This window comes from Stegastes partitus, unplaced genomic scaffold, assembly GCF_000690725.1.
Source record: "Stegastes partitus isolate 25-593 unplaced genomic scaffold, Stegastes_partitus-1.0.2 Scaffold1194, whole genome shotgun sequence".
NCBI lineage: Eukaryota > Metazoa > Chordata > Actinopteri > Pomacentridae > Stegastes > Stegastes partitus.
The window spans coordinates 31,928-50,327 of NW_007578925.1; the positions used below are offsets into that span (position 1 = coordinate 31,928).

Here is an 18,400-nt window from a genome sequence, read left to right on the forward strand (position 1 = left end):
AACTTGTGTCATTACATGGTTAGTTGTGCATATTGTTGCCTGGAGGCTGAGCCTGACACATCTCCAGGCTAAAGGCCCAACTCACACATTTCTGCGTCCTGATTCCACTGATTTTCATCCTAGATTTCTGACCAATTGTTGTGCTGCGTATCTCCACTGCTTTGATGTTTCTCTCTGAACGTTCATTTACTTGCTGCTATTCTTCATCCACGGTATCTTTTTTGTAAAATAACTTTTACCTCCAAAATGCGTTTTGCATTCAGTGAGCATCGGCCCAGTTGTGTAACAACCGATCGACGTCTGACCAACACGATTATTAGTTTACTCAAAGGTGCGATATGTATTTTGACATTTCAGTCACTACTCACCAGCTAGCTCCAGCCTGTTGCATGTTTTCCTACCTGCAGGCTGACCAGGTCACTGCTGTGGTGGTCCTCCATGACATTCAGCTGCCTACTCAGTGAATCTGGCCCCACAGATGGACTCCAACATCTTGGACAGCAGCTGGCATTGCTGTACTCTCCAGCAGGTCAGCTGCAAGCGGGAACTTTGAACTTTCAACATACAATCCTCACATACAGCACTTTTAAGACATGATCTGTATGATTCCACTAAAAAGCAGATCACCTGTCATGTTGTCCACAACAGAAGGTAGCCCTCTTCTATATGCATGTTTTCATGTAAACAAGCTGGTCATTAAGTAACACACTTTCTATAATTTCAAGAACAATATGTGAGACAGTAGCTGATTTAATTGTCAAGTAACTTTTGAAATGAGTCTCTTTTCCATTAACTGCTTTAGAGAAAATAAACTCGGCTGCAGAGTGTCTTTAGAAGGAGGCCGTGTCGGCTACATCATTCATGATGCATTAAACAGTAGAAAAAGCCAGAAGCAAAGCCAGCTGTTGACCAACAGATAACTAAATGTTAGAGAAGAAACAAACCAAACTTTGTCCATCTATGAGATAAAAATGGGTAGAAGTCTTCAGGAATTTTTGCAATCGGGAAAATCGTAAGTATCCGTTGACGTCAGCGTGTGTTGGTGATGTTTCATGCAGTCAAATAAATAGTAAAATAAATGATTAATAAATAGTTCAGTCCCAGCAGAGGTGAGTTATAATTAACAATACGCTCAAATCTCAACATGTACACCAAATCTTTTTTAATAAAGATTTCATGACAGGAGCAATAAATACATTTCCGTATAAGCACCTGTTATTCTGACAGAGAAGTTTACAAACACATCATTTTAATACTTTCTAAACTGAAACACAATAAGACCTAACAAACGTTACAATACTTCAAAAGAGCAGCAACAGTCTGAACAAAACATAGAAGATTAAAATAAAATCATCCACTGACCACCATCCAGCCTCCTCTGTGGTCAAATCAAAGGCTCCTAGGCCTTAGTGATGTAACCCTCTTTGATTAGGAAGTCGTAGATCTTTCTTGTCTTGTTGACGTCAATCTTGATGAGCGCTCGGGCCTGAGCCAGCCGCAGCCCGCCCTGCCGCCTGCACTCGTTGAGCAAGGCCTGCTTGTACTCCAGGTAGGCCCCCGGCACCAGACGCACCACCTGACACAACTACGAGCACAAAACAAACACAAGGCAAAGATGTAGACTCGTTTAGAAACACGTATAAATATTTAACGCCTCAGTTTGCTTCAGATAGTGTTCGTCAGATCGTCTGTGATGCTCAACACCCACTTCATGCTACAGTCTGCCGCGTGTGAAGGTTTCCCAAACTCCCAAAACTGAGTGAAAGATCAGAAATGCCTTCAAGGACACGCTGTGTTTATTTGTAGTATTTGTATGAGTCATTGAATCAACACCACAAAGACATGTGAAAGACACGGGGGGACAGATTTATGAGGAAAACTGGCAAACAGCCACGCTAGCGGTGCGGCTCTGAATGTAAATGCTGGTCTGTTGGTTTGTTCACCACTTTGGTCGAGACTGGAATTATCTCACAACTAAAATCTGTATTTATATTCATGCTCCCCAGAACATGGATCCGACTGGATTTTCCTTTTGTTCATGACCCAATACCTGTAAGCCTCAGCTGTACTAAATGCATATTAAAGTAAAATGGTGAACAAAACCTGCTAAACACCAGCATGTTTCATTTACCTGAAAGCACCAGTGTGCCACAGTAAACTAGAGCTGGCTCATGTCTCCTGGAATCAATATCACAATTAATTACCACATTTACCTCACAAATGATTAATTTAACAATTACTTTGTATCTCAAGTTGACCTTTTTAATTATCTGCAATAAACAGAACATATATGCACATTTTTAGTTCAGAACACTTTGCTTTTAGCAAAACTTCTTAATTCCAGTCCTCTACTATCACAAATGTTTCAAACTGTGTAGCTATGAGAGGAAATGTGCTTATAACATGTTCACTGGTTCAGAACCTTAAAAAACTAAAGATGACCAAATATGTGACCAAATATTTCATATTAAAAAGCAACCTACATATGTATTTTTAAAGTATTGTATAGGTTTTGTTTAGTGTTAGTGTGACGTGTAACTACAGATGGTTCAGAAAGTATCACTCATTGACTTCTGCATTATGAATTATGATGATATTGGTACTTAAAAATTGGACTTTTTATGACAGCATGACTTTATTTCTTTCTCAACTTTAATTTATGTCCACTATTGTAGATTCTGAAAGTCATGTTGAGAAATAACTGAGAAAATTCCAGGTTTTTATCGTTAATAGTTCCTGAGATATTACTATTTAATCATAGGATTAAAAATCTCAAAGTACTTGACAGACCTAGCTAAAACTGAATAAGACTTAAATCTATCAGTTCTGATTATACAAGAAAAAAAGGTAAATCAGAGATGGTCAAGCTGGTGATTTGAGTTGTAAAACCCAATAGCCTGTTGTGGCAAATTTTTCCTCCATCAAAAAAAAAAAATCAGTTTGGATACTCGTCCACATTGTGATTTCCATAATATTTTGATTAATTATTTCAGCCCTGGTGTCTAATGAATCTGAAGTGTCCACATTACTGACACCACTTCTTTTTTGTGCCAGCTCTTCCTTGAGAACAAAGACAGCGAACGCAGGCTGATAGTGACTGACAGTTTGTTGTTTGTTGGTACAATGCGCTTTGTTTCGTTGTTGAAGTTATCGTTACATTAACACATAAAGGGGAAGGACGACTGCTTGCGTTAGAGAATTAATTTATCAAACAACAAACACACAAACAATGTGAGTCAAATTAGGTCAGCGAGAAAGCCATGATGTGGAGTAAACTGCGCAGCTCTGCAATAAACTCTAAGTGTTGTTAGATAACTGATAGAGTGCAGCTCTTGATGGTTTTTTGCGGTGCACTCACTGTGAAGCCACACTTCATTACAACCTGTGGCAACTATTTTTACACCAGCGTTACAGAGATGGGAAGTTTCCACGAAAAAACACTGACTGGCAAAATATTATGAAAACATAAATAACAGCCGTAATAAATGTCTCCACTTATTATTTGCACAATCCTTCTTTACACTGGATAAGGAGAGAGCTGCACTTTGGAAACTTTCATTAAAATGGCACATAAACTGTGGCTCCAGCCGGGTGCATCCGTCGGGTAAATGTGTCTGCAGCAGTAAATCTGGCCCACAGTTTGCAGATCAGACATCATCTGACGCACACCGAGTCTTGCCGTGTGAGGCTTCATAACTGTACCTCTTTCTCCCGCTCGTTGAGCTTCTCCGTTCCCGGCAGTCCCGTCAGGTTGAGAGGAGGAGCGCTCCGCCTACCTGTTGCTGTGGAGCAGAATTTCAATAACAGTCAAACAGACGTGCGGCACCGCGGCGTTGGTCTGCGCTTCAGATAACATAATAGCCGCCTGACAACATGCAGTTAATTCCTAAGCCTGGGAGAGACGAGGGACCAAATATTTACGGTGTGCAAATTGTGTAAATATAGCCATGTGGGAGTGTGCATCCCAATTGTGCTCTGGAGGTTAGAGAAAGGCAGCTAATTTGAAAACTGAAAAACAGCGAGCTAAATATATAGGCCTGCTTTTTCGAGTGAATTAATGGAGGAGTGTGTGCGTGAATGTGCCTGAGGGCAGAGAGGACGGACTGATAGGTGGAAAGAAGCTTCGTACCTGACACTGTGATTGTTGTGACAGCTGGAGTGATGCCAGCGTCTCTGTAATCAAAAAGAAAAAAAGTGTTATTATCTCTGCAGCCTTGTTTACACACACACACATGCGCGCACACACACACTCGCCCCACTTCCACACAGCATCTCTGGGCTTTGTTCACTGTTCTCACTCCAGGATCGTCATCCAAAAAAGATGAATCATTGCGTTCAAGACTTTTTTTTTTTTTAAGGTAGAATAATTAGAAGAGCTTGGATAACCCCCCTAAAAAAAAAGGCCACGGATGAAGAAGAAGAAGAAGAAAAAAAACAAGAGCAGCAGCAGCACATTAAAAAAAAAAAAAAGACTAAAAATACAGCAGAGACTGAGGTGGAAGGAGGGAGAGCGGTGATACAAGCGTCTCCTCGAATCATCTCAGCACGACTGGTGCCGGGTGCGGCGACGACGGAGGTCAGCGTCTTCACCTGCTCGTCTATTACGTTACATTACACGGTCAACAGGCGGGAGGTTTCGGAGGCTCACATTGCAGCCTGTTTGCTGAGCCACTGCTGACAGGCTCTGCCATCCTGGATGTACTGCAGCACGTCGCACAGCATGGTCCTCTTCCTCCGCTCGTCCTCGCGCATTCGCTTCACCCGCTCGTACACTTTGGCACCTGATGTAGGTCAACAAAGACACGATGAGAGAGGATTTCTGCAACGAGCAATTACTGTGGAGATAATTTTGTCAATCGTTTTGTCAATAAGATGTCAGAAAATGCCATTTATAATGTCGCACAGCTCAAGTTGACGTCTTCAGATGTGTGGTTTTTGTCAGACCAACGGTCCAAAAAATCTGGGATGTTCAGTTCACAATCATGTTTGCCAAAGAAAAGCATCGAGTCATCACATTTGAGAACCAGCACAGTTTTTGGGCATTTTTTCCCACCAGAAATAAAATATGCAGATGAGCTTTCCCTTTGTGTGCCACACATCAACAAGCTAGTCAACCATTAAAATTTTAAAAAATGATCCAAAGACTGCGATAAACTGTTCTGCTGCAGCAGCAAATAATAATTAAAACAATTTCAACTGAATGGAAAAATAAAGGGTCTGAATATAAATGCGTTTTCCTGCTTAGCCATGCAACTTTCAAAGGAAGTTTTGTGGAACAGAAAAAGGTCAAACTTGACTCACTGCAGAAAGACTTGATCCCTGCTTTCCTGTACTCCTGCAGCCTGCGGATCTCTCTCCTCAGCTCAAACTCCACTGCAAAGAAAGTGACGCGAAGGCAGTTAAATGCAAATCGGTTCATGCTGTTCCAGAGTTAGCTGAACTCTCCCCGACACAGCTGCAGCTCAACACTTCATCCAGCACAAAGCTTTTCATGCAAATTTAGATCAACATCTGGTCACACCTGCACAGTTTAGATGCTGTTGACAAAGTAGAGATAGATAGATGTGGAGGAATAGTCTGACATTTGCTTAGGTGAGAAGCCTGAAACCGTCCTCATGTGTGAGTGTTTGAGCTGGAAGACCGTTAGATGAGCTTAGCTTAGCATAAAGACTGGAGACAAGGGGAAACAGCTAGCCTGGCTCCGTCTGCACCTCTAAAGCTCTCTAATTAACACGTTGTATCTCAAGTGTAAAAATAACAATCCGTTGTTTTTACAAGGGGTTATGTGCTCAAGTATTTCTTAGACTTCCTGGAGTCTCCACTCGTTGCCGGGCAACTGCTCAGAGCCAGGAAATAGTTTGGAAGTGGTAAAAGTGGTGGTCAGATCTTCAGCAGAGTTTGAGTAAGTCCATGCCAAGAAGCATTACAAACTTAGAAAGACTTTTCATGTTCGTTCAGCCATTTGTGCACGCAGATATACTGGGAATCGACTTGAAAAAATAGAAAAAGGCGCAGTCTGACGTTACCTTCCAACAACGATTAAAAATAACATCCCTTGAGGGCGAAATCGTCTAGCGATGTCGAGGCAGTCTGGCAAGAACCGCTTAAATTAATTCAGCGCATGTTACCCTGCCATGTGTACTCAGCCAAATACTAACGTGCGTGACTTTCGATGAATTTGTCGTGTTCAATCGGTCCAACCACTCTGGCAAATCGTCGCATGACATCATACAACTCCTGCACCTCCTTCGGGTAGCATCGCTCCAGCACTAACGGAAAGAAAGAGAGAGGAGAGAGAAGTGAGTGGGCGACAGATACAAACAAATATAACACAGAAATATGAAAGAGAAATCCACCCCTGTAGATACTTTTAGACATGACAGCTTTTACTGCTTTCTAGGAGAAGTGATTTGGTTTGTTTTGTGTAGTTCACCACCAGGGAACATGCAGCTCTGCATCAACCCAGGGCTCACAGGCATGTAAATATTACAAGCATCTATTATCACAACCATTGTGTGGACGCACGGCTATGATGTGATCTCTCGAGGCTGCTGCCAGGGCAGAATTTGTTTCCTGTAGCTACAGAATGTATGGTTCTGTACTTTGGATTCAAACCACTGACTGCACTTAACTCACAGCACTCCTCCACTGTAGATGCAACAAATAAAGAACAACCAAATGCCCTCCGTGGACTCATCAGTAGGCGGAAATAATCAAGCTGCAAACTGCACTGAAATGTACATAAAGACGAACTTGCTACAGGCTGAATATTGAGTCTCTGAACGGCATTAAGGCAGACATTCTAATCTTTACAGAAATGTTAAATTTAGCCCAGTTTCAACAGATGAGTGGTGCTATTTTGAGCTATTTCAACAAGAAATTTAAACTACGGAGAAAAAAAAAACTGAAATCCACAACCGCCTTCTCCATGGAAATAGTTCCACTTTTATTCCCCTCAGATAAAGCCAACAAAAGAAGTCACCAGGGAGTCTTTCTCTATTTGTGTCACATTTTGATTAAATTTTGTATTTCTTCTGATTACAATTTGGTTTTTGACAGAATTGCCACTATCATTTTTTAAAGTCCAGCTTCCATCCAATATTCACTGTGCAACAGATTTCAAACGTGATTAGATTCCATCAAAGGCACACAAAGAGGACGCCATGAATTTGCAAAACCACTGACACGACAGTTTAAATCCTCGGTCAGACATATATCCTAAACTGCAGCCTCTGCGATTTGCTAATTGTACTGTTTCAAAATGTACTTTCCACTTGAGCCCTAATTACAATGCAAAAATCACGGTTTAAAAGTCTGACTATAAGGTAGCCAGTAATGTGACAAAGCACTTCAACATCCAGACTGAGACCAGACTTATTATTTTTGCCCACAGCCTCTGTCATTCTACAATAGTGTTTTGAGAGTGAGTAATTTCCACATTTTACACAGACAACCTTCATCTGTCGGAGGAGGCAAACGAACAATAATTGAATGCTGGTAGAGGATGTCAGCTTTAAATAAAAAAAAAAGAACCAACTGCTGACTTTGTGGAGCTTATGGCTGATATTTTAACACAACCTGTAAATCATTTGTGTTTTATAAGTTACCCAACAGCCAAAGCAGGCCCAAAGACTAAAGTTTCAATGCTAACTAGGTTTAGTTTTGTTGTAAGATTGTCTAATTCAGAGCCTGGTTGAAAAGCACAACAGCAATGAAAAAGGTATTAAACTCAATAAAATAAGATGCAGCAACCTTGCTGCATCAAGAAGCAACCCTGTCCCTGCGATTTGTCACAGCGACGCTCCACCGATGTGTATTCACCACACTTAACTCACTCCACAAGCGTACACACTCTGAAGAGCTTGTTGTGTTCGTCTGAAAGCATCGGCCGTGTTGCTGAGTAACAGACAAGTGTCAAAGCCAGAGAGGAAAGCTGCTGTGGGGGTGTGAGAGGAGTGGCTGGCTGTGTGTGTCGGTCAAGTTCCATCATCAGGCTCCAGCATGCGGCCGCTAATTAGCAGCTGCCATCTCAGGCGAAACACATGAAGTCACGCTCTTAACGAAAGCAGTGGACGCACAGACCCATGTTGCTCATATCTCCGAGGAGACGTCAACGCTGCACCTCTGTGTGGTTTCACATCAGTACACAAACTGGCTGCACAAAGCCACACAACAACGCAGGGCTGAATGATTCAAGGCTACGAGCTCTTACTGGACGCCAGACGGACTGCTGGCCTAAAAACAACAACGCTGGTCATTCTGCCTCCAGCAGTCACGGAGACCTGATACTGTGAGCCTCCCGGGCTCGGATACTGCTTCCATTATTGCGTGTGACACACACATGAACGCACACACACATGAACGCACACACACATACACATACACAGCGGAGACACACAATCTTTGACAGTCTCCATGACAACCGGTCTGCAGCTCTACAGCTACTCTGAGTTCCCTTTTGTCTTGAAAGACTAGAGAGATAAGGGAAAGGAGGGAAAAAGGGAGGAGGGCTAACCGGAGGCTGGAGGATACATAAATAAAACATGAGGGGACTCTTCAACTCCCAAACCACAGACAATTTCACAGAGCAACACGTGGAGATGTAACGGCGGGCTGGGTGGTCGCACGCACTTTAAACGAGATGCCTTAATTGGACAAATCCATTCATAGCAGCCCTCGCCGTCTAATGAAATAACCCACGAGATGCAAAGAATCACATTACTGAGCTCACTGAAATTCAACCTGTAACAGGTGGATCAATACATGGAGGACCCCCCCCCTCCCCACACCCAAAACATTTCAGCCATTATGGCAGCAGTGCTCATCGCATGGGGATCGCAATTATGCCACAGCACACTCTGGCACACAGCCCCCACAGACTATTCGCAGCCTCCATCGTAAATACGAGCTCCATCAGTTGCAACTCTTCGGCTACCCGAGAGGCCCCAGAGGGCGGTTATTACAGCGCGGTTGTTTGCATGCAGCCATAGAAACCTTCAGCAGCGATTTGGTTGCGAGATATCAGATGAGCTTGTAAGAGTTTAAGGAAAAGACTCACTCTGGAATTTCCGCAGGTTGATGAGTCCATGGTCTCGGATTATCCTGAAAGAAACGGACACGTAGATTTATGAATTGATATCACGATCGCTGTGGCTGCTGCAGACTGTGCAGTTCAATTAAAAATCCACTTTATACCAACTGTGTCATCATATTTGAGGATGTGCCGTTCAACCGTATCGTGTTACACCAGCAGGTGATTCTATTATTTTGTCCACATTTCAATAAAGGGAGGCAAAATTGACAGAAACTCTTCTCTGTGTAATACAATACACTTCAATACACTACATTCTGACATGATCCTGCAGCTGAATACACCCTAAGATGTTTTTAAAGAAACACAGACTGTTGTAATGCAGGAAGGTGTATCTAAATAACTGGCTAACAAGTGTACACACGTCCTAATGAGTTTTGTCAAAACTGCTCCATGTTTGACTTTGAGACTAAAGTCAAATTGCTTAAAATCAGGGTTTCAGCCATGTTCCCCAAATTACATTTTAATAGCGCATAAAATGCAATGTAACCCTCTGAACCCCAAGCAATTTCTGGATGTTTTTTTTTCCTGCTCCTGTCGCATTTGTACTCACTCTAGGCTCCTTTTTCACTGTAATAAAGTGAAATCCTGCCCCTCTATGGAAACAGCACAAACATGGCCAGAAGTACAGTCGACTCAAAAATACCTTTTGTGCAGTAAATCAAAGTTACAATGCCATAAATCATTAAAAAAGAAAAGCAACAGTTTCTTCAAGGGACCCCAGGTGTTATAAAAACAGTAAAAAAACAAAACTCCATACACATGATTTCATTTGTTTCCATCCTTGTCTTCTCTCTGTTCTGTACAAACACAACCTGCAGTTCAGCCAAATACTACCTGAAGTATTTTCACATGTCTGAATGCTGGTCACAGCTGAGTGATTAATGGTTTCTTGGTTGCACCAAGGAGCACAGACTTTCTAGTTCTTTTATAGAATCTGGCAAATAAAGCAAATGTCACCACTATAAGATGATATTTGGTTCATTTTTCCCATGACAGCTGTCACACATAAGATTACTTGATTGTTTCTGTTTTTGCAGTTGCCGGCTTTGATAAACAGAGCAGATTTGCTGATTTTAATTTTTAAATTTTTTAAAGATAACATGGCTTTTAATCCCTCCCAACAGGTTTTGGGGTTTCTCGTTTCCCAATCAAACCACAACCTATAATTATTTAATAATACAATATGAATTTACTGACATATATAATCTCACTTTCTGACAGTGCTTCAAAAATTGTATAATTCCTGGGAGGACTGCAACACAATCCACCGTCACAACAACCCTACTTTTAGTTTTGGGGAGTACAACGTCACCTGAAAGCCCACAATCACACACTGAAGCACTTTAGCACTAACATTACTGACAGTGTCTGCAAAGAAAGAACATTCAAGACCTCTGTGAATACAACTCACAACTCTTTTACTGCCTTCTACGGCCTGTTTGGAAAAGACTGAATTCTGTGCTCTTTAGAAGTTCTTAAGACATGCAGGTAACTAATAATAGCGTCCTCTGAGGTCCAGGCGCAGAGCTCAGGGCTGATCTCTGGCCTCTCTGACAAGCTCCGAGTTAACAGAGATAAACTAGGGATACATGAGGAACTAGAAAACACACATGCCTGGCCAGCCAGAGATGCCATTCCACCATGCTCAGGAAGCACGAACTCATTACCGTTGATTTAGTGATGGCTGCGTTGCAGGAAGGGTTGCTGCTGCACGTCAGGACGACAGCTAACAGGCTGACAGTGGAGGAAAGTGACGAACCCTCTCAAAAACAATTAAGAGTAACAAAAACTAATTGCAACTACTCATTATTTTCTTATCCTTTAACCTGAAAACGATTTTCTTGTTCTATTGGGTAGTTGTTGAGTAAAAAATATCAGAAGATACAGAAAAGTAGCCACTATTATCCCTGAAGCCAACAGTGGCTTCTTTAAATGGCTTCTTTTCTAAAACTGAATGATAATCAGTTCAGTTGCCTTTTTTTATCAGGTATACTTAAACTAGCAGACCTGCAATAAACTAAAGTCTAGTTTTTGTTTGAGTTGTTTAAAACAGTGTTGATTTAATTTGTATGAGCATTTCAGGTGCTGTTTAGTTCATGTATTGTTTAGTTTATTATGTTGTCCCTTCCATTTATCTCAGTGAGGGCTGGTCAAACAACAGAAACACCAACAGAGCAGAACTTATGTCTGTATACAATCCCAGAAGCCCGTTTGATGACATGTTAGCAGATTAAACAGGGAGGACTTAGTTTTCTGTGAAATCCATACGCGCAAAAATCACAACATACTTATTCTAGAGGCTTTAACACATTTTCCAAACTCTCCTGCAGGGAGGACACTCGGTTTGCCAGCCTAAAACTGGGCAAAATGTCAAACAGCTTGGCGTGCACACTAGTCACCAGGGGACAGACACATTTTCCCCATTTCCAAAAATATTCAGGGTTTGAATAGAAGTTCCCGCAGCTTGTAAGTTGCACCTGAATGACTCCCTGTGGCTCGTAATGAGAGCCTGCAAAAAAAATATCCAATTATAATCACGCTGCTGACTCTGTGACAATCCCAGCCTCTCAGGACGGGTGTCTTTAAAGTGCTTTTAACAAACTAATGATTAAAGTTTGGATTGGGAGTTATAAATATATTAGCATAATGAATTCATTAATATTAAGGAGGTGCAGATGGGAGGTGTGAAATTGCTTGCCTTGTAAATTTTAAATCAGTATGAAATGCATTTATTCAACCTGAAAGCATAAAGAACTAACTGTGGGAATTGATGCTCCAAAAGGTCAATGCAGAAGCTTATGAGGCCATCTGCTGACAGACTGGGGTTGTTGCATGACGATGAATACAGTCTGTCATTGTTTAATGAATAGAAAAGGACCTACTTCTTCCTCCGTTGTCTCTCCTTCAATCTTGAATGATATATATCAACGACGGAGAGCTTGAGAGCTGTAAAAGAAGAAAACACGCCACAGTTGAGTCCATTCTGTGAAGTAAATATTCATACTGGTATTCTCTATTTGTCAATAAATCAATCTATTAGAAACTCTACCCACCACGCAGGATGTCTGAGTCATCATCCACAAAGTCAATGTCTTTCAAATCCCATTCTGCATAGTTGTCAAACTCCTGGGCAGCAGGTGAGAAATGATGTTAATAACCTGCCGTTTTGATCTCAAGTTCACATGCAGCCGATCAATGATGAACAATTTATGAGAAAAACGAAAGAAAAACGCTGCGATGAGTCACTCAGCGTGACACAGCAACAAAGGCATGAGTCACTATTTCAATAACATTTAATAACGAGCCCTCTAGTGGCGGCTCCACTGATTTATTCGTGTCGACAGGCGACGTTGGCAAACGCGTGATGAAGTGCGGCGCAAATGTGTCGCCTCACCTCCATGAAGTCTGCTCTGGCAGGCATGTATCCAGCCATGTCTCGAGACAGCACGGAGTCGAACGTGGGCCGGGGGGGATCGTCGGTGGCTGTGGCATCAGAGGGATAAAAGCTAAATCAAACATGACATCTTGGAAATGTACGGAGAGAAACAACAATCTCCAAAATTCTCCCAATAAGATTTGAATTTAGCAAGATTTGCAATCAGAGATGGAACAAAGATTTCGTCTCTGCCTCGAATTTGCCAACTTCTGCAGGAATACGACTGTGAAATGTTTGTCAAGCTCGCAAACACTGTGACAGATGGAGACCTGAAGCCTGCTCGGAGCTGCGACAAGTTCCTGCCTCACCAACTGCTTCGGTCCAACTGTTGGCCCTGTAGCTTTCAGCCTTGAAGTCAGATTTTGCTGCAGTTTTTTTTTTTTAATGCTAATCTGTCTTCTGACTTCTCTAGAGCCCCGCAATCAATGCTGCCATCATTTTTATAGCCTAATCTAAATACAGCTTATTATTAGGAGTCGACAGGTTTCATATGACAGAGCCTACTACTGTTAAAACCTGAATGGACACGTGAGATTTAAAGGTTTGTTTGCGTCTTGTTCCTCCTGCCACATTAGTGACGGAATAAATGAAGGAGGCAGATAAAGTGGGTACTTGCGTTTGAAAGGAATAGCACCCTCTGCAAAGCGAGAGTCTTTTGTTTTCCGCAGGCTGAGCAAAGTGGAGGAGAAGAGCGGGTTATTGATGAAATTCTTCATGTAGTGGCTCTCGCACTCCTCTTTGGTTTTAGTGCGCATCTGATACGCCACGTCCTGCCTGAGGAAGACAAATGAGGGAAATAGATACAGTATGTTAGTGTGCTACAAGAGTGGAGAGTTTATGAGTAAAACCAGAAGGCTGCGTTTTTTAAACACAACAAACACTGTGGCTATTTGACTCACCATATTTTTTTAAAAATCTAAATAATTGAAAGTCACAAAAAAATACAAATAAATAAATAAATCATGGCTCCAGACTGTTCAGTCACATTTTACAACTGTTTTTTGGACACAATAGATTTTATAACTAGAAGCAGAACATTATTCCCCCGTTGTTGTTTTTTTTTTTTTTTTTAATTCATTTTGGGATATTATGTGAAACACCAGGAGGAAGGTAGAGTGTGTGAGTGAGAGTAATTCTAGTGGAGAGCTAAGTCAAAGCTCTCGTCATCGTAACAACACCAAATGGGGACAATTCTGTGTTGGATTTCATCAACCTGTGTCCAGTCCATAAGTACTCTCATTCTCGCTTGGCCCTTCTGTAAAAATGAAACCAACTATCGATTCTTTTTTTTTTTCAAAGAAAAACCCGGCAGATCCTCCTGAGTCACTACAGTCCCACATTTCTGATGAGAACAATTAAGACAGCAGCGGATTTCGTATTGAAATATTGCAAAGAAAGGAGCGCTATGTATTTTACACCAACCAGCCACAACATCAAAACCACTGAGAACTAGAGTGAGTGACACTGATCATCTCTTTACAGTGAAATGGCTGATCAGTGAATGAATGTGCTGCTCTCGGTGTGACCCAACATTTGTGAGAAAAAATAAACTTGCAGACACAACTGCAAACTGAAAACATGAAATCTGCATAAAGCACAACAACAGCATGAAGCATAAACTGGAAATGCAGCATCTCTCTTTCACAGATATTCTAAAGCAACAACACCACTGCTTTCAGGGAGAGCTCACTTTTTTTTGGTCAAAAACAGCCAACAAACATTTATAAAGCACTTATTTTCTTCCTATTAACAACAAGAAGAATAATAAGAACAAGAAAACAAATTAAAAGTATCTGCTGCTGCCTGTTTTTAGCACCACTGTGGGTTAGGTTTGTTCTTCTGTTTTGTTTTATGGCAGCTGGCAAGAAAGCTTGTTTTTTTCTCTTCTTAAGGTAAAGACGGTAAAGTTTATGATACTGTACCGTCATGCATGCTGTTCTTGATGCCAAGAACTGGCTAGCATCACAACAACAAATAGCCTTATTTTATTTTAAGCATTCAAAAAATACCATGTTGTCATTACTTTAGAGATCCCCAACATTTTACAAATCATGTTTTCAAGGGAGTTCATGTCATATTAAGAGGAGAAGAAATGCAGAAAGTGTTGTTTTTCACATCGATTTAAGTGGTTCAATCTTCACATGGGAGCAGTGGAAAAAGTTATTCTGAAGCCCTACATTTAGAAACCTAAAGCCTTGTTATAGTATTGTGCTCATACTGTTTCTGTAATTTCATGTTGGACCCCAGTACAGATTACATCATAAGTCATGACAAACAATCAGCACATTCACTTTATTCAAATTTTGGGCTACAAGCTAAACAATTAATATTTAACTTGTGAGCAAACGGCAGTATCTTGGGATCTTAGTCATGCAGAGAGTTAACACACAAACAAGAGTTTCAACCCCAAGGCTATGAAACTTTGAGGGAAACGAAATGAGAATGTCGTGTCAAAAACACACCTTGAACTCTTACAAAACACTACAGGGAGTGTGGGAACAGGTCTCTTATAAGATGGATATTTGAAGAAAAATGAAAACATCTGCAGCTTGTGAGACAAATCAAGGCAAGCTTCCGTTCACAACTGAAAACACACTGATGAACCACTAACCAGTTTCCAAAGCCACAGTCCATGACGGCCTCCAGCAGGGCCATCTCCTCCTGCGCCGTCCATCCAGGCTCCAGTACCGGGAAGTCTGACGTCTGTTCGTGGAGGTGAAAAGTGAGGACACATGTTGGAAAAAATGTGTTTATGTGACACTAGAGATCTGCCGAGGGGGGTTCATTTTACTTACCATGATTTCATATTTGTGATCACTCTGGTGCTTCTTGTACTCAAATCCTCTGGTGAAACACTGAAACAAAACAACATGATTAATTCCAGTCAGGCTGAGTGGTCCGGAAATAAACAACAGCTCCAATAATATTTGTTACCTACTTACCTGGAGGCAGAGCAAAAAAGGCGAGGGTGCACATTCTGCACACTTGATGTACGGCTCAGTTAGATAGGACGAACAACCTCTGCATGGCGGCTTATCGAACGGATCATCTGAAATGGAAACGTTTTTAAACTCTTGATTTACTACAGCACAGAGTGAGGAGTCAAATAACATAAATGATATTAGCCAAAATCTGTTCATTTTGAAAACATAGATTTGAGAACTAGAGTGGTCTTTTAACCCTCCGAACCCCAAAACTTGCTGGAGGATTTGAAATGAAGGGTATCTGTTGAGAATTGACAAAATTGCTCCATTTATTTAAGCCAGAAACTGTGAAAACAAGAATAATTTTTAGATTTTCAACTTTCTAACAGTCACTGAACTAATCATGTGCAGTTTTGCCAGGAACAGCAACCAAATCCAAACTTAAAATCATGATATATCATCAAAATCACTTTATTCTACATGTCTCGTTTAAAAAGTGGTCAGAAATGAATGGTTTGATCCAACCAGATTCTGTAATAAGCACAGCAATTCTGTGCTCTTCAGCACAACCAATAACTCACTCGTTACTCAGCTACAACCAACAGTCAGATGAGAAAGATTCATAGATTTTCAGCTATAATTGTCTAAAAAGCACACCATGTTCACAGTGAGTATGTCGGTAGTAAAACACCTACAGTATGTAGAGCCACCATTATATTGTCTTATGGTTCATAAAAGTCTGATCTCCTTCATAAAGTCATAATAGTTTCTTTCATTACAGAGATTTTCCTGATTCACAGTCTCACTGCAGGATGTCTGCAGTTTTCACATTATTGCGCGTAAGCATGTTTTCCATAAGTACATAAAGAACTTGGCTTCTCTAATCATCACATTAACTAACAAAATGTAAGCAGCTGAGCAGCAATAAAAACACATTTTATAGGAAGTTCCCTTAGTTAAATAAGCAATCAATAGGTTATGAACACATATTTTTGTGTCAAAAACAAGGGCTGCAGATTTGGTTCAATTATTTTCAGTTATCTATTTTGGGTATTTTATGTAGGACTTCAGTGGTGAACTTTTCCCTTCACCTGCATCTCTTCACCTGGACTTTTCAAAGGGTCCATCACCCAGATCACTGACAAATGACTGTACATCTAAACAAAACTGACCCAAATTAATATCAAATAACAAGACATTTTTTAGGCAAACCTTTACATATGACTACAGCTCTGCAAATCATCATAAATAAGCAGAATTCCAGCACATAGCTTTAAAATTACTGATCTAGCTGCTCTGCACTCGCTGTGATATCAATGTGGAAGATGGATTTACCTCATATTTTATAATAGGTTTACTCTAGGATAACTTGAAAATTGTGAAACTATCACATTAAAACTTAAAAACCTCTGATTTGAGCCAGACTGCCAGTGTGACAAGATCCTAACAACGCCTGTGGCTTAAACTCACAGTAAGATTTAAACCACATTATAATACTTTAGCTGCAAACCGCATAAAACTAACCTCAGAGCTGCGCTAATGCTTATTGTAAGTTCACGTAGCTTCAGCATTCTGGGGTTAATGTCACACTTTGACTGAAGATGAAAGCTGTTCAGTAACAAAACGTACAACAGACTAATAGAGAACATCTTAAAATGTTGGAGAACAGTTTGCTGTGATAGTACACAACGTTAATATCGCTACATGCTAACGCTAACAGTAGCAAAGCAAAACTAGCTTTGTGCAGCTAAAGCAGCTAACTACAGATGTGCTTCCAAAAGATTGAGGTGTTTCCTTTAAAGCTGCAGTGGCTAGACTTATGTGCAGGATGCCGTCACTACTTACTTGTAAAAGACGCTAGACGGTCCATAAGATGATGTTTCAACAAAACTAATAGCAGAATCGATGTTGGGTATCAATCTATTTATCAAAGTTCGCAAGTAAGCCTGATGTCAAAGCAAAGCTAGTGGAACTCAGATCGATCGATAGCTCCCTTATGGGCTCCAGACCTTTAAACTGTCCAGTATTTTACACCTAGTTCTCCCAAATTCAAGCAATGTTAAAGCTTTGTTCATTAGCTGATAAACTCAGCAGTTATTTTATGTTTTTGTTGTATATGTATGTGAATAATAAAAGGCAATAGTGTTTAACAAACTGCATATTCACTGAAAACAGTCAGTGTTTTGTGTTTTCTTCTTTCTCTTCAGTCAGGTTTATTGACAGTGTATGGTTCCTTTATTAAAAACAGCATTTAATGAAGTTAGGATGTGCCCTTTTATTATTAGAATATAAAAGGATCTAAAATAAATAAATAAATAAATAAATATGCTACATTCTTTCACAAATGCTTTACTCTTTGTTTCAAATAGAAGAAAAAGAAATCATATTAAAATAATCAATGTAACAAATTGTCGCTTATTTGTATGAACTTTATTATTTCCATGTTGCCTAAAGGGGAAAAAAAAACTGGACTATAGTCATTCTCCATCTTACCACAGGGTGTTGATCTTGCACTGTTTCCTTCATAAAAACAATGACCGCCTTGCAAGTCTTTGTCTTCCTCTCAGCACCACTTGAGCTTTGTATACACAGCATGTGTACGGCTGAATAATGGAAAGACAGATGACGGCACTTCACTACATTACACCCCCATGTATGTCTTTTTGCCCCCCATAAAATTCTTCCATAAAGTGCTGCTTGCCCTGAAAATGACTTAAAAACAGCTCATTCTGATGCAATAAATATCTGTGACTCCTGATATTTTCCAGCATCCGTGTCCAGCTTTGGCCCCAGAATCAAACACCAACTCCAGAAGCTCAAGGACGCCCCTGTGGCTGCACGCTAGGGGACCTGGCAAGAGCAGTACCTGAAAACCTGGATGCGTAAAACTGCAAGTGTGCATGCGTCAAACCCTCTAAAAGTAAGTGGGAAAGAAATGTTTTTGTG

General features: G+C 40.8%; 1 protein-coding gene across 1 annotated transcript; it reads right to left on the bottom strand.

Moving 5' to 3' along the window:
• Positions 1-1,139: 1,139 nt before the first annotated feature.
• On the bottom strand, positions 1,140-17,389 carry tada2a (transcriptional adaptor 2A). The gene is made up of 15 exons (XM_008297142.1): positions 17,300-17,389; positions 15,473-15,579; positions 15,326-15,385; positions 15,142-15,233; positions 13,147-13,304; positions 12,489-12,577; positions 12,148-12,220; positions 11,977-12,040; positions 9,059-9,102; positions 6,159-6,269; positions 5,302-5,373; positions 4,649-4,781; positions 4,130-4,173; positions 3,703-3,782; positions 1,140-1,585 (listed from the first exon to the last, which is right to left on the bottom strand). Exons 1-15 carry the CDS (start codon positions 17,322-17,324, stop codon positions 1,400-1,402), a joined length of 1,338 nt encoding a protein of 445 aa, XP_008295364.1. The 5' UTR covers positions 17,325-17,389; the 3' UTR covers positions 1,140-1,399.
• Between the last annotated feature and the right edge of the window lie 1,011 nt (positions 17,390-18,400).

What these genes read in the sequence shown, in the direction of transcription:
- tada2a (XM_008297142.1), bottom strand. Translation starts at nt 17,324, where the DNA reads ATGGACCGTCTAGCGTCTTTTACAA. An exon ending in GACTGTGGCTTTGGAAACTG is followed by an intron (nt 13,305 to 15,141) that starts GTTAGTGGTTCA and finishes TGTCTTCCTCAG; the next exon opens with GCAGGACGTGGCGTATCAGA. An exon ending in CACAACAATCACAGTGTCAG is followed by an intron (nt 3,783 to 4,129) that starts GTACGAAGCTTC and finishes TCTGCTCCACAG; the next exon opens with CAACAGGTAGGCGGAGCGCT.